The sequence below is a fragment of the Delphinapterus leucas genome, chromosome 4 (assembly GCF_059928025.1).
Source record: "Delphinapterus leucas isolate spDelLeu-1000000601 "Yukka" chromosome 4, BTC_Dleu_Yukka2, whole genome shotgun sequence".
NCBI classification, from domain to species: domain Eukaryota; kingdom Metazoa; phylum Chordata; class Mammalia; order Artiodactyla; family Monodontidae; genus Delphinapterus; species Delphinapterus leucas.
In genome coordinates, this window is record NC_143132.1 from 87,619,830 (window position 1) to 87,644,788 (window position 24,959).

The 24,959-nt window shown below is 38.3% G+C and overlaps 2 protein-coding genes and 1 pseudogene across 7 annotated transcripts in view; 1 reads left to right on the forward strand and 2 right to left on the reverse strand.

Moving 5' to 3' along the window:
• Positions 1–7,484, reverse strand: part of ZNF639 (zinc finger protein 639) — a 22,806-nt gene extending 15,322 nt beyond the window's left edge. Inside the window, exons 1-4 of one of the 5 annotated variants that reach the window (XM_089910820.1) lie at positions 6,891–7,098; positions 3,569–3,643; positions 2,852–2,920; positions 1,709–1,819 (exon numbers count right to left, since the gene is read on the reverse strand). In XM_089910820.1, the coding sequence (XP_089766946.1) occupies positions 1,709–1,819; positions 2,852–2,909 (169 nt within the window). In that variant the 5' untranslated portion in view covers positions 2,910–2,920; positions 3,569–3,643; positions 6,891–7,098. The other 4 variants (XM_022571789.3, XM_022571796.3, XM_089910819.1 and 1 more) reach the window with 4 other exon arrangements.
• On the forward strand, positions 6,616–21,398 carry LOC149749389 (uncharacterized). 2 transcript variants are annotated; one of them, XM_089910823.1, is made up of 3 exons: positions 6,616–7,423; positions 8,697–8,870; positions 11,690–21,398. In XM_089910823.1, the coding sequence occupies exons 1-3, from the start codon at positions 7,086–7,088 to the stop codon at positions 11,718–11,720; spliced, it is 543 nt and encodes a 180-aa protein (XP_089766949.1). In that variant the 5' UTR covers positions 6,616–7,085; the 3' UTR covers positions 11,721–21,398. The 2 variants fall into 2 exon arrangements, with proteins under 2 accessions (XP_089766949.1, XP_089766948.1); XM_089910822.1 differs by having other exon boundaries at positions 8,697–21,398.
• On the reverse strand, positions 20,625–21,528 carry LOC149749390 (protein CEBPZOS pseudogene; annotated as a pseudogene).
• Positions 21,529–24,959: the final 3,431 nt, after the last annotated feature.

Sequence of the window (24,959 nt, forward strand, 5' to 3'; positions counted from 1 at the left end):
GTCAGGTCTTTATGTTTTAGAAGTTTCAGATTTACAGAAAAAAAAAAGAAAAAAGAAAGACAGTACAGAGAATTCCCATATATCCTCTATTCAGTTTCTCCACTCTTAACATCTTACGTTAATATTTGTTACAATTAATGACCAATACTGGTAAGTTGTTATTAACTGAAGTCCATACTTCATCCAGATATCCTTGGTGTTTACATAATGTCCTTTTTCTGTTCCAGGATCCCAATCAGGATACATACCATTTAGTTGTCATGTCTCTAGGCTACTGTTAACTGTGGTAGTTTCTCAGACTTCCCTTGTTTTCGAAGACCATGACAATTTGAGGAGACTGGTAAGGTATTTTGCAGGATGTCCCACTAATGAACTTTGGTTTTTTTTCATGATTAGACTGGGATTATGGATTATTGGGAGGGAAACACAGAGGCAAACTGTCAATTTTTATCGTATCATATCAAGAGTACATACTATTAACTTGGTTTATCACTGTTGACGTTGAACTTGATAACTGGGGTATTTATCAGGTTTCTTCAATGTAAAGTCACTCTTTTACTTTCCATACTCTATGCTTGGAATTAAGTCGCTAAGTGCAGTCCATACTTTAGGAGTGGAAAGTTATGCTCCACCTCCTTGAGTGAGGAGTATCTATATAAATCATTTGGAATTCTTCTGTACAGATTTGTTTCCTTTCCCTTAAATCAGCCATTTCTCCAAGAAGCCCTTGTTCCTTTTATTGGAAAATGGTATTAGAAACCAAGATCTGGATACTAGATGTGCTCATTGCTACTGGGCTGTCATTTCTGCTTAGGCCCCCTCAGCTAACACAGCAAATAATATGTGCATGTACACTACCACGTATATATAGATATACCCATAAATGTTTCTGTATGTAACCATTTGTGTCTATATTAAGCCAAACATGAGTTCATACTGATGTCTCTGACTCTGCATGTTCTTTTCTTAAAATTTATTTATTTTTATTTTTTATTATTTTTAAAAAATATTTATTTATTTGGCTGCACTGGGTCTTAGTTGCAGTACGTGGGATCTTTCAGTTGCGGCATGCAGTCTCTTAGTTGCAGCGTGTGGGATCTAGTTTCCTGACCAGGGATTGAACCCAGGCCTCCTGCACTGGGAGCACGGAGTCTTAATCACTAAGCACCAGGGAAATCCCTGCATGTTCTTTAAATAATTTATGTATCTGTGCCTATAATAGGAGCTCACGGGAACTGGGAGTTTTGATTATTGCAGAGGAAGAAGAGAACAAATGCAAGTTACTATTCATCTTATGCTCTAGAAAAGAGGAGTCAATAGAAGATACAAGATTGAAAATGACCAAATCCTTCACCCTCTGTTCTTTCCTTCCATTAGCCCTCCAGACTGAAAGGTATAGCTGAGTGGAAGAACTGTGTGTAACAGTATTCTTTACCTTTCATCATAAATGGTCCAAACTCTGGGTCATTCCTGCTTTGCCACTGATTCCTAGCTGATTAAAATTGATTTAGGAGGATCTGTTTTTGATTTATATCTCTGAAATAATGTTAAAAATTAAAATTCACTTTCTTACACAAAACTCTTTTGTTTTCTTAAGTTTAAACACTTGCCCATTTTGAAATCATCACTTTCACCCACATTTTCAAAAATGAAATGAAAAATTATAAAAGCAACTTAAAGAAAAATATTTTGGAAAATTTAGATATACCTTTGTTGTCAAAATATTTTAAGTCTGGTTGTCTCATAGAACAAACACTATAACAATGATCAGAAAAAATGCCATTGAATCCATCTGCAATTCTGCTTATTCCAGAGGAATCTGAAAACAAAATTTTAAAAATTTCAAGCATACTGAACATATATACATTTAATGACAGCAATCTCTTTATCCAACATATATAAAATTTCATAGTATTTGTAATAAAGTATATTTCCCTCAATTCTCAAGGCTTTTATAATTCAGATATGACACTGACTTTGAGCTTTGAAAGAATCATAAATTATACAATTTAAAATATAATACTTTGAAGCACACAAAGATACAATTGCCTTGGTCAGAATCCCACAAAATATAAATATGCAATATATATGTTAATTGCAAAAAACAAAAATAACAAACCAAAAAAACACATTGAATTAACTACCAAGAAGATCTGCCATGTACTGTAGGAAAAGCATAACACATAGGGGAAAGTCTGAGGACCAGTTAGGACTCTGAATACAGTCATTTCAACTCTTGCCTGGGAAGTGCCAGTAAGCAGTAAACCAGGCTTAATTTCCTCAGATACGAAAAATGTGTAGGTTGGGTTGGTTAACAGGTATACCTGAGACTGCCCCAAGTATATGCATGTGAGTTGCATTTGTTACAGACGGCCAAAGACATCTTATTTGCCAAGACAGCAGAGCCAACCTCAAAGAAAGGATCTAAAATTACACAATCAAAAAGAAATTCATATTTCTGAAAATAATGTACAAGATAAAGTATTTTCCCAATGATGCAAAATATCTTCCACCAAGGTTATTGCTGTGCCTTAAGCACAAGCTTGGGAATCACACAGGCAAATATCAATTATGCTGTACAAGTATGTAACCTCGGATACCTAATTTTAAATATCTATAAACCACGAAGTTGTGAGGAATAAACAATGTCTGTAAAGTTCTGATGTGTGCTTAGCACATGGCAGACATTGAGAAATATATATTCAGAGAATTTATTTAAAGTTTACTCTTACCTAAAAGTTGACCCAGATATTTAACTCTTATCAAATAGATCATTTATGAGAAAATGATGGAAACACAACTGCATGAGAATACATGGCCTAACTTTTAAATAATTTAATCACACACTGACCTGAATAACGAGAAGGGTGTAAAGTCTTCCTTTTTCTTTTTTTTGGATATTCATTCATATCTTTTTAATCTAAAAATGGAAAAATTTAACAAATATATCACAACTGTTAATACTGTTATAAAATTTTCTTCTAACCAAATAATTTATTGGCAATAGGAAGTATGTGTGCCACATGAAAATCCACTTCATAAGAGAAATGTTAAACAATCCTTCTGCTTACATTTTGGATTTATTTTTCTGATCAAGTTTAAAGGCAGGACACCAAGTTCTGTTTTCTTTCTTACTGAGATCGAGAACTCCTTTTCAAATGTGGATGTAATCGTGAAAACTGGATAATAACATAAGCCTTATGCTTAATTTTTTATAGAAGACAAATTGTGCATATGGCACCAAATTAAGGGTTTTACAGGTACATTTCTTAGAGTTGGGAATATTTTGATGCAGTTTTGAAGCCACAGGTAGATAGATTCCCTCAAAAAAATACTGTCACAAATCTGTATTGATGCCCTGGCTTCAGAAAAAACAAAAACCCAAAAAAAAACAAAACTCATTGTATAGAAGCTCAGAATATAACTTTCAAGAAAAAAATCCTTTTCTGACTTATGAGGTCACATTCAACATTCCGTCGAGAACAAAAGAGTATGGCAGCCACTGAATGATTAAATTCCGACAGACTGTTATAGAATTGACTAATTAGTTTTACTACATCCCACTTACTTGGTATAATTCTTAATACTGGAGTGAGGAAAAATGAATTACAGGAAGTTTTCACAGATGGTAAAAAAAAAATGCCTGTAGAAAAAAACATGACAAAAGTCTTATGAGCAAAAATGTAGTTCATTTCTGAGACACAAGAATATAATGGTGGGCTTCCCTCGTGGCACAGTGGTTAAGATTCTGCCTGCCAATGCAGGGGACATGGGTTTGAGCCCTGGTCCGGGAAGATACCACATGCTGTGGAGCGACTAAGCCCATGTGCCACAACTACTGAGCCTGCGCTGAGCCCTCGAGCCATAACTACTGAGCCCGCGTGCCACAACTACTGAAGCCTGTGCGCCTAGAGCCCATGCTCCGCAACGAGAAGCCACTGCAGTGAGAAGCCTGCACACTGCAACGAAGAGTAGCCCCCACTCATTGCAACTAGAAAAAGCCTGTGTGCAACAACAAAGACCAAACGCAGCCCCAATAAATAAATAAATAAAATTAGTTTTTTAAAAAAAGAATATAATGGTACCAGATCTTAGTCAACTAGAAAGCTATACAGAATTAACTCAAGTACAATATTCTTTTGAACATACTGTATTAAGTACTAAAACTTGTATAAATCTATAAATATGTGACTATATGTAAATCTGTCACGTTTCGTTGAAATGAATTTATCTTCTAAAGCTATAGTTGTATCTTAACACCAAAATAGGAATATAAATCTCATTAATTTATTTAGCCACAGTGAAAGCCAATATAATGCAAGCCAACTCCAAATTAGACTTTAAACTGTTTAAATCCTTATAGATTATTTAATAAAGTATAATGATCATTTGAGCACCAATTATGTACCATGCTGTTGTGTACATTATTTTATTTAACCCTATAATTTGCAAAATCCACAACACTCTCAAAATCGCTATTCTTTACCCTTTGTTACTGATGAGGAAACTGAGGCATAGATTTAAGTCAGGGGAATACTTAATAAGTGACAGGGCTGGGATTTGAACAAAGATCTAACTGATTTTGAAGACCATGCTTTCAATCCCTTTATTTTAGTTGTGGAAACAAATAGGGAGACAAAGTGATCACCCCAATTCAAGTAATAGATTAGTGTCAGAATCAGAACTGCCTACTCCATTTCAGATTAGTGCTCTTTCCACTGTAGCATTGGGAAAGTAAGGAATGTCAGGGAAAAAAATGCATCGTGACGTCTTCTCTACCAGCTTATAAACTGCTTTTCTTATCACCACGGTGATATACTATATAGCAGGTAGAACTTGGCATCATTACTAAGACCATCTCATTTCTAGTGGTAAGGAACTTGAGGTGAACATACTATTTTTGCTGTTTCACTAAGTTCTGGGTATATCAGCACTACATGTGCTGTTATACTACACTTATAGTGCTGCTGAGTTTATTGCAAATTTTCCTTATTTTATTTGATCTTCACAACAATCCTGTGAAGTACATAGAAGGGCTACTATCAAATCCACTCCAATATTACTGATGAGGAAACAAACTCAGGGTAAGTCAAGTCAACAAAGTAGCAGAACCAGAGATGAAAAAGCATGTCTTCTGACTTCTGGGTTTTGAGCAACTAACTGTGTGAGTAAATCTTCATTTCTAATCAGTGATACGAGAAAGTTACGTCTTGCTTCCAGTTCTTACTCAGCCACCAATTGGGAGGAGGGGGAAGGGAATCACCCAAAGAAATTGACAACCATGATTTACAGAAATGGTATCAATATATATAATGCCTCACCTAACAACACAAATAGCATTCCTTGAGCCCACCCCCATCAAGTGCATTAAAAAATAAAAAAAAGAAAAGCTGTTTTCATATTTATGTAATAAACTATAAAATCTCAAGACTTATTCCTAATGCCTTTTGTACACTTCCAGAATTTACACAGCTAAAACCTTTATACTTCATGTTCTAAATGTTCTACAAGTATCAGATAGAACACTGAAAACTGTCAGCCGAGCATGTTAAACACTTCAAATTCTTTCAAAAAAACAAGAAAAGGAAACCAACCACGGCATTAGAATTAATGTTAAGCTGGCCTGGATTCAGATGTCAGGTGGAAGGAATAGGATCACCTTGATCAGGAATTGTTTGACTCCTACTTAGGGCTAAACAATATCCAAATGCTCACCAGACCTCCTTTAAGCCAAGATGGTAAAATGCCCACTCAAGACCAAAAATGCTAACCATCCTTCATTTCAGCAAATGTTTTTAAGTGCCTTTTGTATGTATAACTGCCCTGATGAAGAAGTTTGGCTTTTTTACTTAGGTATGTCACATACACATTTGCTCACTAGTCCTCCTTTCACTGGGAAGATTCTGAACATGCACATGCACCTTTTAACTCAACTCCCCTTCCTCACTTAAAAACAAACTACAGATGTAATATATGTCACTGCAGTAAAATTAGAAAAAAATTAAAATGAATTGAATCACTAAGAATCTATTCATCCAGAAAAACCAATGTTAACATTTTGGTGCATACACATCTAGACATTTTTCTCATTCTAAGGTATTCACAAATATTTTACGTTTACAGAAAGAAAATCATGCCATCCAAAACATTTTTTTTTAAAAAGCAACTTACAAGACACTCATCAGCATCTTTCCACCTGTCATTTTTTTTCAACAATAAAAATGTCTAAGTACAAAACATACTACAGATAATAGGCAGTCAGCACTTACATCAAAGAGTTCAACCTTTCTAAGGCCTTTCATGCAATGTAAATATTCTCTTTCTAATTGGTATAAACATAAGACAAGCATTTACAATAAAAAGCTACAGTTTTCTTCTAAAGAGTTTTAAAAGCACGTTCTTTTTCACCTTCATTTTGAAACAAGTATATATTTTCCAGATTTTAAAAGAAATGAAACACAAAAATGCCACAGGAAAACTTGAACTAGAACCGACACTGTATGTCCAATTTAGTGTCAGTCTTTGCTTTATCTCTTTGCTAAGAGATAAACTGCCTCAAATCACTCGTGTCCCTTGGTTCTACTGAAAAACAAGACCAAAAGGAGTTAAAAGCACCCTAACAAGTAGCTTACACTATACTGGCTGGAGACTTATAGCCGGGACCGAGGCCTGAAGATTGAGGCTACAAGAGTGGTCAAGGGACGCGCCGCCGGAGGGTCAAGATGCCACCCGGCAGGGTCTGAGGGCCAGCGTGGCACCGACGGGCGTCTCGGGCCCAGACGCCCGGAGGGGCCCCTCAGGAGCCACCGAGACCCAGCCGTCTCCACCCCAGCGCCACGCACCGGCCCCGACGACTAGGGGAAACTCCCAAGTCCCGACTCCAGAGGCACCTTTCGGGAAAAAACAGCGGGGGGCCGAGGCGAGCCAGGGTGGAGTCATCCTCCACAGGGGGTGGAACTGCCTTCGGGATGGGGGAGGGGAGCGCCATCCCGCCTGAAAACGAAGGCAGGGTTTCAGTTTAAAAGACGCCATCCGGGCTTCCCTGCCCTCTCCCGCAGGAAGCTGCGGCCGCACGCCCGCGGCCCATGCAGCAGTGCAGCGCCCGACCCGCTCCGCCCTCACACTCACCAGTCCTCGGGCCCCGCCCGGCCAGCCCAGGCGCAGCTCCGAGGCGGCGGACAAGGCGCCCGAGCACGATCGGAAGAGCCGCGCAGCCCTGCCCTCAGGCGCACGGCGGCGGGCGGCGCCGCTCTAGCCCTCACGCTCCCGTGCGCTCCGCCGGGCCAGCCCCACTCCCTCCCCGCGCGCCCTGTGCCCTGCCTGCCAGGCCCCCAACCCAGGCTTGGCGGCCACACTCACCGCCTCGCTCCGCGCCTGCGCCGCACGCCTCAGGGGCCCGCTGTGAGGGCGGGGAGGTGACTAGGTGAGAGTGGGGGCTGGGGAACGGGTGGCTTGGCCTCGCAGCACACCCGGCCTGGGCGGGACCACCGGCCTCGAGTGCCGGGGGTGGCCCGGCGGCCCGCCCGCCCCCTGGCAGGCACCTCCGCGCCGCGGCGGTCCCTTCCGGGCGGGGGACCGCCCCTCCCGAAACAAGCGGGCGATTCCACCCTCTAGAATTGCTCCCGGCGAGGCTGCCGAAGGAACTTTCCCCCGCCCGACCCCGGCCCTCCCTCCCGCACGGAAGAAGTGGGAGAAGCGACGCGCGCCAGGCGCCCTTTTCCCACTAAGCTCCTCCTGGGATGTGTGAGAATGGTCTTGCTCGGGGTGGGTAAGGCATGTGGCGTTTCAAACCCCAAAGAGGGGCCGCAGCCTATTGGGGACGAAAAGGGCAGCTGTCCACAGGGCAGGAGGGTTAAGCTCTTAAAAGGTCGTGAATCATTGTTAGTCTTTAGCCGGATTCCCTGACTCAAAAAATCTTGGTGGAATGAGTGTGAAATTATAGCGGATTGGATTAGATGATTTAACTCCTTTTCCGACCTTGAGTTTCTAGGAGCAGAGGTAGAGAGGATTAAATTAAGTAAGCGTAAATAAACTTGTGAACAGGGTGTGGTCACATGTTTTATCTTTTTGACAAAGAGTTAAGGTTGTTAGTCCCAATTTACAAACTAGTAAAGTGAGCTTGTGAGGGTCTAGAGACTAGGTTTTATTCATTTGTAGCCTCAGCACCCGGTTCAAATAATTGTTAAATGGATGATGAAGCCCATATGGGGTGTCATGTGCCCAAGGTCACTCTAATAGTCAGGACTGCAATCTGTGCCTTTTTATCCATACATCTACTGTGCTTTTCTTGCTTACCACATACTAACCAACCAACCACCAGATAGTTATCATAGACTTTACTCTGACCCCTTCAACTATCTCCCAGGAGATAAAAGTCATATTTGAAAGAGACACTAGTGTGTGTCTCGATTTTTACGATTTCATAACTTTTATGTGTGTGTTAAGCCCAAATAAACGAATATTTACGAATGCTGGCATGGCCTGAATAAAGTATGAAGAGATTTAGAGGCACCTTTTAATTCTAATATAGTAAGTTATGGCACGGAATAGGGAATTGACACAGGTTTGTGGAATTTGTAAAGGACAGTATGTTTCGTTCCCTCCGCTTGGGTAGTTGGGCTGTTTCTTGATCTGATACGGTGGAAGCCACTAGGGGGTGTTATGGAACCATTTTGAAGGCTTCTCTTTGCCAGCAGTGGTGAAACCACGCAGCGGTCCTGGGAAGGAGATCATTTTGCCCGCCAGCGCCGGCGCCTTCATTCCACTAGCGTTGTGCCCTGGCAGCGAGGAACTTTTGATTTGCGCTGGCAGCTGGACATCAGCTCTCTGTTGACTAAGACAACTCTACTGAGAACCAACTTACAGAAAAGGTACACCTCAACTAAATTTGGGCTTTATTTCTCACACCTCCCGTCAGCCTGGAACGGTAGTGTAATTAATCTATCTTTGGTTTGGAGTATGTTATTTCTTTATTGGCTTGTTAAGCATCAGGTGATGCTGATGCTGCTCCCAGGATCACACTTTGAGAACCACTAGCCTAAGGCTTTCCCCACCCAACCTGACATTGAGTAAATACTACAGTGCTTCTCACTATTCCACAGATAGGCTCCAGCTCTTTCTCATCTGTGTGTTTTGGTGTGTTTCTTCCACTTGCAATTCCTTTCCTTTGCTTCTGTCCGTAAGATCAAGGTCACAGTTTATCTCTTCTGTGAAGTCTTTGATTTTCCCTAGCAGAGATCTCTGATCACTCTTCAGAGATTGTATAGCATTTGGTGCTTCAGTCCACTTATCATCAAAGATGCATTTACTGTGGAGATAACGAAGCTTTAAGCTTCAAGTCCCCGCAAGTGCATGAACATCTTCTAGGATGAGGTACTTAATTTTGCATTTATAATTTTGTTATTTTTCTTAAATTGGTGCCTTCAGTTGGCATAAGCTTCTGTTCTCACAACATTTGGCTCCACCCCTGTTTATCATATTGTCTGTCCACAGACTTTGAATTCTAGTTTTATTATATTCCAGTCTGTTCCATCTCCCTGCTTAACACAGGCATAGAGCCTCAATAAAATAGTCATTGCATATCTTATGTCCAGCACTGTATTAGGTACTAGGGATACAGTATGAGCAAGATGGACATGTTCCTTGCCATGCTGGTCCTAATAGTAGAGAAGATAGGCAATGAAAGAGCATTGGAATGTAATGACTAAACATATATAAGGTAAGTAAAGAGTGTATGGGAGCTAATGACAGGTGCCTAGCTTGGTCTAAGGAGGATGGGGCAGGTAAAGAGTCTAGGGATTCAGCTTATTGAATGAATTGATAAACTCTATCCAGGTTACCTAGCCTGATGACACTAGTGTAGACCTAACTGGGCACCATAGTCCTGACTCATGAGGCAATGGCGTGCCATAGTCTTGCATCAGGGACCTCACATTCCCAACAGAGAAAACTGGACTCCGTAATTCTGAGCCACCTACACGGCAGAGGTCTTCCAAGCAGCCAGCCCAGTGCTTTCAAAACCAGCAAGCCCAGATCTAGTCAGCCAGTCAGTCCACTCACTTTGCTTCCTTAAAATAGGACAGAGATAGTCTTTTGGCTTTAAAAGAATTACTCCATTTCTTCTTCTCTGAACCTCATCTCTGGGAGTCTACCTAGACTCTGTACTAGGTCAAGTTCTCGGCTATAAAAATTTTTCACTCAGTGCTCAATTTTCAATTACTATTAGTCTTTATTGTTTCTTAAACTGAATGAATCAATGAATGGATACATAAAATCAGACTAGACTTCTTTATTAGAATATTAATTATACCTTCTACAGTGTTTGTGTGGTACTTTTCATTTTCTAGAGTATTGACTTTATTTATAGCATCTGGGAAGGAAGGTCAAGTGTTGTATCCATTTGATAAATTTGAACTCAGACACTCATACCTATGAGGATCTGAAGGCTAAACCATGTCAAGGGAAACTGAGGTTAATAGATGATGAAAAGAAGTAAATAGGTATATTTGATATCCCTAGGAAGTAAATAGGTATATTTGATATCCCTAGGAAGTAAATAGGTATATTTGATATCCCTAGGAAGTAAATAGGTATATTTGATACCCCTACGAAGTAAATAGGTATATTTGATATCCCTAGGAAGTAAATAGGTATATTTGATATCCCTAGGAAGTAAATACATATCTTTGATATCCCTATGAAGTAAATACATATGTTTGATATCCCTAGGAAGAAAACTCATTAACTGGTTAGGTCTGTGGTAGGCATTACTACTGTTCAACAGTATCAAATTTCTGGTGCTCTCTACTCTCAGCCATACAGGTGATTTTACTCCCTGTCCTGTTTAAAGTTGGGTAGAGCCACATGACTTGCTTTGGTCATTGAAATGTCAGTAGAAGTGCTATGTGTCACTCTTAGGTGGAGGCAATTCATTCCGGTGCTTGCTTCTCTAGCCCTCCCTTCCACTGTCTGGAGAGCTATCAGGACACAAAGCAGACATGACATGAGCAAGAAACACTTTTGTTGTGTTAAATTGATAAGCCTTGGGGATTGTTTGTTATCGAAGAATCACTTTCTGGGAGTTCCCTGGTGACCTAGTGGTTAGGATTCGGTGCTTTCACCTGCGGAGGACCAGGTTGGGGGAACCATCTCACGTGCCACTCGGCCCAGCCAAAATAAATAAATAAATAAATAAATGAAACATTAAAAAAAAAACCCACTATGATTAAAAAAAATCACTTTCCATCACTGACTGAGACAAAGGCTAAATTTATACATTCCTTCATCCAGGGTGTGAGGCTAAAGAACAGAGTCTATTAAAATCTATATTCCATTAGTGTGTCTTTGGATTTTAAATTCAATTATTTATTCATTTAATGAGCATTTATTAAAGCTTACTAGTTGCAAGATAACTGTGGTAGCCACTATGGAGGGGACAATACAAAAATATGTTTTTAGTTACTTGTATAGCAGTCTTATCACGCCACACTGAAAATCTATGTAAATCTCTTAGAACTGTAATTTTCTTGGAGTATTTTCATGTAGCAGTTCTCATGTCTTAACACCAACTGGTGCCCCGTAGTAAATGGTAACAATGGGAGCTGCTTTTGATGATCAGGAAAATCTAGAGTTTACCTGTTCTGAACTTTGACTAGTCTAAACTGAGTAGCATTGCTTTTCCTGTTGGCAGTCAAAAACCGGAAAGACATAATTATTTATGATGATCACTAATCACAGTGACACACCACCTCCTGGAGGCAGTGGATGGGAACTCTTGGGGTCTCCCAAGTAGACCGTCTGCTTTGAGAAGGTAAGAAATCAGTCTGTCTTGCTGACTGCTAATCCCCAAAGCTTACCTAGCACAGTGCTGACAGAGTGACCACCTAATATTTATTGTATGAATGAAGCACAAAATGAAAGGATGCATGAAATCCTTACCACAGTGTAAATATTTGTACAACGTTTAGTCCGTTTTGTGTGTTCAAAGTATGTTTAATGGCAAAGATTTACTTAGTAGGCATTCCTCTCATATTCAGTTTTCCCCCCAAATATGTTTTGAAATATTAAATCTGTTTTGAAATAGGAAAATTGATATGGAGTCTTAAGGGGAAGGGTAACATCAGAACAGGCTTAGCTTGGGACTTCCCTGGTTGTCCGGTGGTTAAGACTCTGAGCTCCCAGTGCAGGGGGCATGGGTTCGATCCGTGGTTAGGGAACTAGATCCCACATGCCGCAACTAAAAGATCCCGCATGCTTCAACCAAAGATCCCGCATGCTGCAACGAAGGCCCAGTGCAGCCAAATAAATAAATATCAAAACAAAACAACAAAATAACAAGCTTAGCTTAGTTACCCTTAAAAAGCTACAAGATTTTCAGGTACTTTGAAGCCATTAAGAAAAGAAAAAAGATTTGAGGAGGAACATCAAAAAGAATGTAGGTCATGATTTTATTGCCCTTCACAGGTGTAAAATCCCTTTAAGAATTTTTAAATGGATTATGTATCATTGATTTACTCATGAAAATGATGAGGTTCGGCATATTCAAAGGGTAGTTTACTTGGACAATAATCTCACTAAATTTATTGTTTTCATTTTTAACCTGCGTGCATTTTGGATATTTTCATGACTTTTATAAAACTTTCCAAATGTATATAAGAATAGAGAGAATAATAAATGTACCCTCATATACCCATCATCCCATTTTCAATAATTACCAAACCATACTTGCCTTTTGTTTTTTTCCTTTTGCTCACCCGCCTTCCCTCCCTCCTTCCTTTTCTTCTTTTTTCTCTTTTTCAAGCATTTTGAGAAAATCCCAGGTCATTTCACTCTTACACAATTCTCTGTAAAATATGGATATTTTCTTACATAAACACACATAATTTTCACACCTAACAAAAAGAACATTAATTCCTTAATATCATCAAAGACACAAATTTCTCTGTCTTACACATGTCCTTTTTTCAGTTGGTTTGTTTAAAAACAAGATCCAAGCAAGGTCTATAGTCAAACCTACTTGTTATGTTTCTTTAGTTGCAATTAAGCTGGAAAAACCCCCTTCCCACTTTTTTTATGTCATTGATTGTGGAAGATGAGTTTACATTTTTTTACTTTCAATGTTTTAAATTTTATTACAAACAGAACTCTAAAGATTTGCACTTTAAGGAATTTTGCTTCTCTTAGTCTTTGCTAGCTTACAAAAAGAAGGCAGAAGTACAAAACAAAATAGCCAGGCTTCTGGGGTGGGGGAGAGAAATTACTCTGTTTTTGATAAGTTATTTGGCTCTGTTAATATTAAACAGATTCAGAGGTCTCATTTTCTGAGGAGAAACAAAACATTATTGAGTACAACTAAATAATTCAGTCACATTTTCCAAGCTTATAACACTTCTTGCTTCTTTGGCTGTTTCATTTTTATTTCTGCAAGGACCTCTGAAAATTAAAGGTTAAAATCAAAATCATTGAGACTGAGACTTCCAGTTCTCTATCTCTATATATCTTACCTTCTTCCTTATGAACAAAATCCTTACTTGAGACTGAAATGTGTCCAACTTAAAAACTGTGTTTTCCAGCCTCCCTTGAAGATAGAGGTGGTATTGAGACACAGGTCTAGCCAATGAGATGTAGGCAGAGGTATTTGTGAGGGAATATGAGGAAAGCTTCTTTTTAAAAATGGAGACAAAACACTTCACAGAGAAAGAAATAGAAGTGGCCCTTAAACATATGAAAAAATACTCAAATTAATTCTTATTAATATAAATACAAATTAAAACTACCCTGGGACTTCCCTGGCGCTCCAGTGGTTAAGACTCCACGCTTCCACTGCAAGGGGTGCATGCGATCTTTGGTCAGGGAACTAAGCTTCCACACGCCACGCAGCCCTGAGCTGTCATTTCTAACTATCTGATTGGCGTAAATCCCAAAATTTGGCAACAAACTCTTGGAGAAGTTGCAGGGAAACCAGCAATTTCATTAATGCAAAATGGTATAACCCCTGAGGAAGATTTTGACAATATTAGCAAAATTACAGGTAAATTTACCATTCAATTGATAAATCCCACTTCTAGAAATTTATGCTTAAAATACACCAGTGCAAATATGAAGTCACATATGCACAAGCTTTGTGTGTATGTTTTAGCCTTTTCCTGAGCTTCTTTTTTTATGTAAATTTATTTATTTTATTTAATTTATTTTTGGCTTCCTTGGGTCTTCGTTGCTGCACACGGGTTTTCTGTAGTTGTGGCCAGCGGGGGCTACTCTTCGTTGCGGTGCGCGGGTCTCTCATTGCGGTGGCTTCCCTTGTTGCAGAGCACGGGCTCTAGGCGCGCAGGCTTTAGTAGTTGTGGCACACGGGCTTAGTTGCTGCATGGCATATGGGATCCTCCCAGACCAGGGCTCGAACCTGTGTCCCCTGCATTGGCAGGTGGATTCCCAACCACTGTGCCACCAGGGAAGCCCTCCTGAGTTTCTTAAATCATATTTGATTGTTGAAGCAAAAATTATAACATTATATAATGTGCTTATTGTATATAGAGGAAATGCATGAGATTATTGTGCTTAAAAAGTGGAGGGGGTAAAGGGACCTAAGTAAAGTTAGGCTTCTACATTTCCCTTGAAGTGGTAAAACATTCATACCAGTAGGCTATGGTAAATTGCATATGTGTATTCTAATAAGTAGAGCAAATACTAGGGAAACTATACAATGCAATGTACTAAAAAACACTTCAAATAAATAAAAATGGAATCCTAAGTGTCCAAAAATCCACAGGAAGGTAAGAAAAGAGAAGCATAGGAATGATAAACAGAGGAAACAAACAGAAAACAAATAACAAAATGACCTACTTAAGCCCTAACTTATCAATACTTACTTTAAATGTAAGTGGTCTAAATACATCATTAAAAGATGGAGTTTGGCAGTGTTGATTAAAAAATATTTGACCCAATAATAGCTGCTTACAAGAAACTTCAAATTCAATGGCATAGGTAGGTTGAAAATGAAAGAAAAAGTAAAATAGCCAAAATTGATATCTATTTGATTTCTTTGTAAGCTTTTACTAACATTTTTTATAGTGAGCAAAATTTCTTACCAAATTTCTATGGAGAGTGTAATTTCAAAATTATTTTTATTTTCTGCCAAAGCTCTTGATCCACTTTAAAAAGCTTTTATTTATTTATTTCAGCTTTATTGAGATATAATTGACATATAACATTGTGTAAGCTTAAGGTGTACAATGTGGTGATTTGACATACACATATATCACAAAATGATTACCACAATAAGGTTAGTTAACACATATTGTTAACTATAGTCACCATGCTGTACATTAGATCCCCAGATTTATTCATCTTATAAATGGTAGTTTGTACCCTTTGACCACCTTCACCCATTTCCCTTACCAGTTCCCCACTGGCTCCTGGAAACCATCAATCTATTCTCTGTTTCTGTGAGTTCATTTTTTTTTAAATTCCACGTATAAGTGAGATCATACAGTATTTGTATTTCTCTGACTTAATTTCATTTAGCATAACACACTCAAAATTCATCCATGTTATTGCAAATTGCAGGATTTCTTTCTTTTTTAATGACTGAAATATATGCATATATATATATCACAAATATAAATATATATATATTTATATTTATCACAATTTCTTTATCCATTTATCCATGGATGGACATTTAAGTTGTTTCCATGTCTTGACTATTGCAAATAATCCTGCAGTAAACATAGAGGTGCAGATATCTTCAAGATAGTGATTTTACTTCTTTTGGATATATACCTAGAAGTGGAATTGCTGGATCATATGGTAGTTTTATTTTTAATTTTTTTGAGGACCCTCCATACTATTATCCAGAATGGTTGTAGCAGTTTACATTCCCGCCAACTTTTCTCCACATCCTGGCCAGCACTTGTTATCTCTTATCTTTTTGATAATAACCATTCTAACAGATATGAGGTGATATCTCATTGTAGTTTTGATTTACATTTCCCTAGTGACTAGTGATGTTGAGCACGTTTTCATGTACCTGTTAGCCATCTGTGTATCTTATTTGGAAAAATACCTATTCAGGTCCTTTGCCCATTTAAAATTAGATTATTTGTTTCTTGCCATGAGATGTAGGAGTTCCTTATATATTTTGGATATTAACCCCTTTTTAGATAGATAGTTTGCACATATTTTCTCCTATTCCATAGATTGTCTTTTCACTTTGTTGATCATTTCTTTTGCTGCACAGAAGCGTTTTAGTTTGATGTAGTCCCACTTGTTTATTTAAGCTTTTCTTGATTGTGCTTTTGGTGTCAGAGCTAAAAAAATCATTGCCAAGATCAATATCAAGGAGCTTTCCCTGTTTTCTTCTAGGAGTTTAATGACTTCAGGCCTTACATTTAAGTTTCAATCCATTTTGAGGTAGTTTGTCCAACTGTTGTAAGATAGGGGTCCAGTTTCATCCTTTTGAATGTAAATATCCAGTTTTCCCAACACCATTTAATGAAGAGACTATCTCTTCCCTAGTGAGTATTCTTCACTACCTGGTCAAATATAGGTTGGCTGTAAATGCATTGGTTTATTTCTGGGCTCTCAATTATGTTCCCTTGGTCTGTGTGTCTGTTTTTTGTTTGTTTATACTAGGTACTAAAAAATATTTATTTAGTATTCAGAGCAAGTCCATAGGTGATTTTGCTTTCCTCATACTACAGATTAGGAAACTATGTGTCTGTTTTTATGCTGGTACCATACTGTATTGATTTCTATAGCTTTGTAATATACTTTGAAATAAGGAAGTGTAATGCCTCCAGCTTTGTTCTTCTCTCTGAAGATTGCTTTGGCTATTCTTTTGTGGTTCCATACAAATTTTAGGATTTTTTTTTCTAATTCTGTAAAAAAAAATGCCATTGGAATTTTGATAGGGATTGCATCGAATCTATAGATAGCTTTGGGCAGAATAGACATTTAACAGTATTAATTCTTCTGATCCATGAACATGGAGTATCTTTCCATTTATTTGTGTCTTCTTCAATTCCTTTAATCAATGCCTTAGCGTTTTCAGTGTACAGATCTTTCAAATTGGTTAAATTTATTCCTAAGTAGTTTATTATTTTTGATGCTATTGTAAATGGGATTGTTTTCTTTCTTTATTTTTTTCAGGTAGTTCATTGTTAGTATGTAGTCTAGTAAAAGGTTTGTCCATTTTGTTAATCTTTTCAAAGAATCAGCTGTTAGTTTTGTTCATCTTTTCCATTGCTTTCCTATTCTCTATTTCATTTATTTCTGCTCTAATGTTTATTATTTCCTTCTGCTAAATTTAGGCTTAGTTTGTTCTCTTCTTTTTCTAGTTCCATGAGGTGTACTGTTCAGTTGTTCATTTGAGATCTTTCTTTTGTTCTTAATGTAGGCATTAATAGCTATAAACATTCCTCTTAGAACTGCTTTTGTTGCATCCCATAAGTTTTGATACATTGTGTTTCTATTTTGTTTGTCTCATGATTTTTTTAAATTTCTCATTTGATTTCTTCTTTAATCCATTGGTTGTTCAGGAATGTGTTGTTTAATTTCCATGTATTTGTGAATTTTTCAGATTTCCTTGTGTTATTGATTTCTAGTTTCATACCATTATGGTTGGAAAAGAAACTTGATATAATTTCTATCTTGAATTTGTTGATACTTGTTTTGTGGCTTATGTTATGTTAATATGATCTTATCCTAGAAAATGTTCCATGTGCGCTTGGGAAGAATGTATTCTGCTGTTGTATGGAAAGTTCTGTATCAGTATATATTTCCTCTACAGTGTTGTTCAAACCTGCTGTTTCTTTATTGATTCTCTGTCAGGATTATCCACTGCTGAGAGTTAGGTATTAAAGTCCCCAACTATTACTGTATTGCTGTTTATTTCTATTTTAGTTCAGTTAGTATTTACTTTATACATTTAGGTGCTCTGATGTTGGGTGCATAAATATTTAACATCACTGTATCTCCTTGATGAATTGACCCTTTTATCTTTATATAATAACCATCTTTGTCTCTTTTGACCATTTTTAGCTTACAGCCTATTTTATCTAAAGTCTGTTCCTGCTTTATTTTGGTTACCATTTGTTTAGAATATCTTTTTCTATCCCTTCACTCTTAGCCTATGTGTGTCCTTAAAGCTAAAGTGAAACTCTTGTGGCTCACGGGATCTCAGTTCCCCTACCAGGGATTGAACCTGGGCCACAGCAGTGAAAGCCTGGAATCCTAACCACTAGGCCACAAGGGAACTCCCATTCCATGTCTTTTGATTGGAGAATTTAATCCACTTATGTTGAAAGTAATTACTGATAGGTAAGAACTTACTATTTCCACTTTGTTAATTGTTTTCCAACTCTTTTGTAGATCCTTTGTTCCTTGAGCCCTCTCTTGCTGTCTTACATTGTGATTTGATAAATATTTATGGCAGTATGCTTTGACTCCTTTATCATAATCTTCTGTGTATCTACTACAGGTTTTTCCTTTCTGGTTACCATGAGGCTTATATAAAATATCATGTAGTTATAACATCCTATTTTAAATGATAACAATTATCTATAGGATGCATATTATGTGCCTGTGTTTATGCTACTCACTGGGAAATACAAAGTAGAATAAAAGAAAGCCCTTACCCATGAGAACCTGATAGTCTTCTGGGTTAAACGAATGTTACCTAAGCTGGGGAGTGCAGGGTAGGCAGGCATTCTTGGAAGATAAGTAGGAATCAGCCATGTGACAAAGAAGGAGAAGTTTGTTGGCCAGAGGGAATGCATGTACAAAGGAGATGAGAAACAACACGTTTGGTATTTTTAATAAAGCGTTAAATTTGAAGTTGAATGTGATTTTAGACTAGAAAAATGGACAGGGACCAGATCTGGGAGGATTTTGTTTGTCTTGATAAGGAGCTTAGACTTTATCCTGCAGCCAGTAGGAAGCCATTGATAAGTGGTAGCATAAACATCAGATTTGCATTTTAATGGTGACTTCTAGCAACAACAGTATGGAATAAGGGTTGCTTCCCAGGAGGTAGAGAAAAGGGTTAGAAGCTGTATTATTCTAGGTGGCAGATGATAAAGACTTTGAAACAGGACAGTAGTGTTAAGGACAGAGGAACTGGACAAATTCAAGAAGTATTCAGGAGGTAAATTTGTCAAACCTGGTGATAATAGGATGTTTGGAGATGAAGAAGAGGAAATATTATAATATAATATAGAATGAATTTCTAGTGTCTGATTAAATGGTAGATTAACTGGCATAGGGAATGCAGGAGGGGGAGCAAGTGTGGTGGCAAAGGAGGATGAATTAGGTTTTGATATTGCTGAATTTGACAATACAGATGGAGTTTGGTAGGCAGATCTAATGCTTTGTAGAAGGACTTGGTCTGGAGATACACTTATATGCTCAGGATTCAGTGTCATGGCTTATATGCGTAGGGTGGGAGATGCTATCTCAGATTTATTCGTTTGAGGATTTTCTGCCGTTAACACTCTCAGGAACTTGCTGTAACTGATAGAAATCTAATTTAAACAATTTTGGGCACTAGAATGTTGCCTCACAGCTAGCGGAAAAGGGGGATCCAACTTATGGCCGCCTCAGAGAGAGAGCTCAGCAATATTTAGAACCTGGAAATTAGATACACAAGACTTAACTAATTTAGCAGACCACAGAAAGCTGAATTTTGTCAATGTTTACCCACCAGAGATCATCAGGAACACACCTGGAGTTAAAGTTATGTTTGTTTAGTTTTCTGCAGCAAGGGAGAACACACCCCAGAGGAATCTTGGAGGCATCTCAGGAAGGGAGAATTGGGAAGGAATTCTTATAGGGTAGGGTTTTTGCTGCATGATTCTAAAGAGGGATTAGGGAAGAGAGGTGCCATCTTTGGATTGGATATAGTTGAGAAATGGGGGCCTTTCAGCAATTGGATATCTCAGAAATCTTTTTTCAGGAAACTGAAAGAAAAAAGCCAGACCAGGGATGTCATTGGTAACAATGCAGCAATCACTTAGAAGAAAAGATTGTTAGTCATTTTTGCAGCTGTGGTATCGCATTGTATAGAAATGCTGTTTATGTGACCTTCTTCATGTCCCTTGGAAACATAGTTTATGTTCTGGAGGAATATCACTGTCTGATTGCCAGCAGGGCTGTTTTTCATTTTCTCAAATCTAACTGCCTATAACAAGGTAATTCCAAGGAGCAAGCCAATTTTCACAGCAGTATGCTGGAAAGGCTCAAAATATACACAACAGGTATGGGTATGAGTGGGACTGAAAATATGAGAAAGTCTATATGAACATGAAAGTCTACATAAGAAAGCAGTTAAGGCCTTGTTATGAACTGAACATTTGTGTCCCCCCAAAATTCATATGTTAAAATCCAAACCCCCAATATGATATTATGAGGAGGTGGGGGCTTGGGGAAGTGATTCGGTCATGAGGGTGGAGCCTTCATGTTTGGGGTTAGTGCCCAAAGGGAGCTCCCTTGTCTCTTCCAACATGTGAGGACACAGTGTGAGAAGACATAATCTATGAACCAGGAAGTAGGCTCTCACTAGACACCAAATCTGCTGGCATCTTTTTTTTTTTTTAAGGAGAACCACTTTATTTTGAGTAGTAAACAAAACTTCATTTATAACATAATAAACAAACCTTCCATCAGTTTTTTAACAGTTAGTCCAAAGAACAAAACCTCTGACTTAGTTAGAATTTACATTTAACCTTAAATATTCTAAAATGCATACATGTCAACTTTGGTATTTTAATTTTGCCTGATACTGTGAAATAGGGCAAACCTTGATCATGGTCAAATTCCTAATTTTTGCTGTTCACCCACTTTTCTTGATCTTGCTCTCTGATTCCGTACATTCCAGAGTGTTCGATGGATTTGTAATAAACTTCCAAGATGAAGGGGAATTTCTTCCTCATTGTTTGCCTGAAATCTTGGCTTGTGTTTATCTTTTTAAACAAAATATATGCTCCAAAAATGTCCACAAGTTCAGCTGCTAAACCTCCTTTAAAGATTTTCTTTGCCAGTGGATCCATAGTGCCTCCATCCTGAGGTGTGTACTTGCAAGGATCTGCTGGCATCTTGATCTTAGACTTCCCAGCCTCCAGAAATATGAGAAATAGGGACTTCCCTGGTGGCGCAGTGGTTAAGAATACTCCTGCCAATGCAAGGGACTTGGGATCAAGCCCTGGTCTGGGATAGATCCCACATGCCGTGGAGCAACTAAGCCCATGCGCCACAACTACTGAGCCTGAGCTCTAGAGCCCACGAGCCACAACTACTGAGCCCACCTGCCACAACTACTGAAGCCCACATGCCTAGAGCCCGTGCTCCTCAACAAAGACAAGCCACTCCAATGAGAAGCCTGCGCACTGCAACAAGGAGTAGCCCCTACTCGCCACAACTAGAGAAGCCTGTGTGCGTCAACGAGGACCCAACGCAGCCAAAAATAATTAAATTAATTAATTAAAAAAAAAAGAAATGTGAGAAATAAATGTTTGTTGTTTAAAGTTCAGTTTAGGGTATCTTTGTTATAGCAGCCTGAGTGGAACAAGGCAAGCCTCTAGGATTGAAAGTTTACTCTTTAGAGAGGTTGACTCAGAGACTGGATTTGGAAATATGAGAAACAGCAAAGGGAAGGGAGGTCCAACTGAACTGAGAGTGGGAGCTGAGGGAAAGTTTGCAGAGTTAATGGTTAGACTCTAGCCTCTTCCTCTCACACAGCTGTCAGAAGACTGATTTTCAGGCTTAGAAATGGGATGGTTCTTCTTTTGGGAAACCAGTTAATCCAAGGAAAAAAACTTACAGATATTGGCAGTAGGGAAGGTGGGCACCCAGGTAAACACCTGTGTCCCAGCCTAATCACAAGCCCACGCTTCGCTTCCAACTATCTTTTTCATGCCTTATGCTTAAATATGGACAGTACCCAAGGACCATGAGAGATTTGGGAAAAGCATTTAACATGAAAGAGAAAATAAAACAAACATTAAAAAAATTTACAAGAAAAGAGATAATCCAAGGAGCAAAAGATGATATTGAATCTATGAAATGAGAAAAAAATGCTCTAAAAATAAATATTCAGTCAAGGAAGAGTTTTTAGAAATTAAAAAGGTATTAGTTAAACTAAAAATTAAATTTTTTATTGAAGTATAGTTGATTTACAATATTATTTTTAGGAATACAACATAGTGATTCAATATTTTTATAAGACTTGTTTTTTTTTTTGGCTGCGCTGTGCGGCATGTAGGATCTTAGTTCCCCAACCAGGGATCGAACCTGTGCCCCCTGCATTGGAGTCTTAACCACTGGACTGCCAGGGAAGTCCCCAATATTTTTATATATTATGCTCCATTTAAAGTTATTATAAAATAATGACTATATTTCCCTGTGCTGTACAAAAAAATAAATTAATAGAAGCTTTGGGAGATAAAGTTGAAGACATCATCAAAGTAGAAAAAAAGAACTGAATAAGAAGAGAAAACATAGAATCATTTGAGCTGGTCCATATTCAAATAAAGGAGGTCCAAAAAGAACAGAAAAGAGAGGAAATAATCAAGGGAAAAAAAATAAAGATTTCTCAGAAGAGAAGTTCATGAGTCTCCAGATTGAAAGGGTTCATTGAGTGCCTAGTGAAATGAATGAAACGATCAAACAAAAAGCATTGTGAAGTTTTAGAGTATTATCGTTAAAGAGAAGATTCTAAAACTCTAGGGTTGGGGAGGGGGAACAGATCACATTCAAAGGAGAGGAAAGCTGGAAATTTTGAAAGCAACGCCTTCAGAATTCCAAGGAAAACTGAAATCCAATCTAGAATTCTATAGCTACTGTACTACCAATCAAATGTCAGCGTAGAAGACAAGAAAGACTTCAGAATCCTTATGCCAATGTGCTCTTCTTCAGAAAGCTCTGGAGAATGTACTCCATTAAAATAAGGGAGTGAATCAAGGAAGGAATTTAGGGGCCTCAGTAAATAGGGAACACAACATAAGAGAAAAGTGTGAATTCCAAGGATGATGGGAAAAATAATTCCCAGAACACAGTATTGTAGTAGGCCTAGAATAAAAATAACCCAGATTAGAGGAGAAAAGTGGAGGATCCCAGACATGTCTACATTTAAAAATTAAGTAAGTAGGGACTTCCCTGGTGGTTCAGTGGTTAAGCATCCGCCTGCCAATGCAGGGGACACGTGTTCAATCCCTGATCTGGGAAGATCCCACATGCCACGGAGTAACTAAGCCCGCAAGCCACAACTACTGAGCCCACGCGCCACAACTCCTGAAGCCTGCATGCCTAGAGCCCATGCTCCTCAACAAGAGAAGCCACCGCAATGAGAAGCCCACGCACCGCAACGAAGAGTAGCCCCCGCTCGCTGCAACTAGAGAAAGCCTGTGCGCAGCAACGAAGACCCAGCACAGCCAAAAATCCATTTAAAATAAATAAATTAATTAATTTAAAAAATTAAGTAAGTAAATAGTTAATCCAGTAGAGTACCTGCTATTTTTTTTAAAGCAGTTACGGTATAGAACTTGAAAGGAATTAGAAAATTAAGCCAAAGAAAGTACTTATTAACTCCAGGGAAAATTAAAAGTGCATTGAGAAACGAAATGGCTCAGGTGAGAGTAATAGTTATTTACAAAGTTGTTATATAAATACTAAATACTTGTTTAACCAAAAAAACCCAAAACAACAAAAACTGTGTAGGGAGGGAGTGTGTGTGTGTGTTTGTGTGTGTGTGTGTGTGTGGTGGAGGGAAGTTGTTCCCTGGAAATAGATGGAGGTACAAGATATCTAAACACTTTTGATCAAGAGTAGAATGCCAATAAAAGATAACTGAATTTGAAAAATGAAGTTTCCCTATAATCATGCTGTTTAGAAATACATAGAAAAAAAAAAGAAGCTATAAAAAAGTAACTATGAAAGCATCAGGACCAAAAGAGTTGGATTGCCTTGGGGGCCAGAAACTGGGTATGGGGAGGGCTAAAGCAAGAAAACTGCTGTTGTGTATTAGAAGCCTAATAAAATGATGTAACTTAAAAAAAAGTACATATATTACTTTCATCTAAGTAAAACATTATTTTAAAAATCATGATAACTGAGAAAGGAAGATGGATTGGTGGAAATGACTAGAACAATTAAACAATTGCTCAATTTCTCTCCCTCCTGTTTCTCTCTGTGCACCTGACTCGTTTCCCTCACTGTGGATCAGTTATGGGTGTGGAGTGAGGGGCAGGGGAATGGAGCGATTAGGGAGGGGTGTGGCTACTAGCAGACACACTTTAGCTAGAGACGGCTCCTAGCAGTTCTCATTATTCTCATAGCTTGGCTGATTTAGAGCTAAGGATTCTTCCTCCCACCTCCAGTTAGCATAAGGATGACTTACACATTTCTCTCCATGGCTCTCTTCTGTGTCTCTGAAGGCTAGTTTAGTGCCTTTAGGACCCTTCCTCCCAGTGCAGATGTACTTGGTGATTATGGAAATACTTGTAAAAGATTTTATTTGCTTGTATTTGCAAATGCATTTCATTTTTCAGAACAACTTGGAACCTCATAATGCTTTCCAATGGTAGTTGCTATTACTACTTTGGTGAGGAGATAAAAGAAAACAAGTAGATTAATTATGAGTTTTCTTATACATATTAACAAAAGCATCTACTTATGTGGTACTACATCATTTCAGTGTAGTGGTGCTCCCTTCTTGACAGTACTTGTTCTTTGCTACTCACTGACATCTTTTTATAAATGCAGAATCTCAGGCCCCAGAATCTGAGAATCATTGTGTCAGAATCTAATTTAGTTAGTTTGGAGCCTGGGCTTAAAAAAAAAAAATTATCTCCCCAGGTGACTAGATTGTTAACTAACAATTTGAGCAAATCATAATTCTATTCCCCTTCATTTAATATTTCTGAGTTAGCAAAAAGGGTTAGTATTTCCAAAAATGTGTATGCATATAA

Coding starts and splice junctions, on each gene's coding strand:
- LOC149749389 (XM_089910822.1), top strand. CDS start 7,086: ATGCAGCAGTGCAGCGCCCGACCCGCTCCGCCCTCACACTCACCAGTC. Junction 7,424..8,696: donor GAGGGCGGGGAGGTGACTAG/GTGAGAGTGGGG, acceptor CTTTGCCAGCAG/TGGTGAAACCACGCAGCGGT.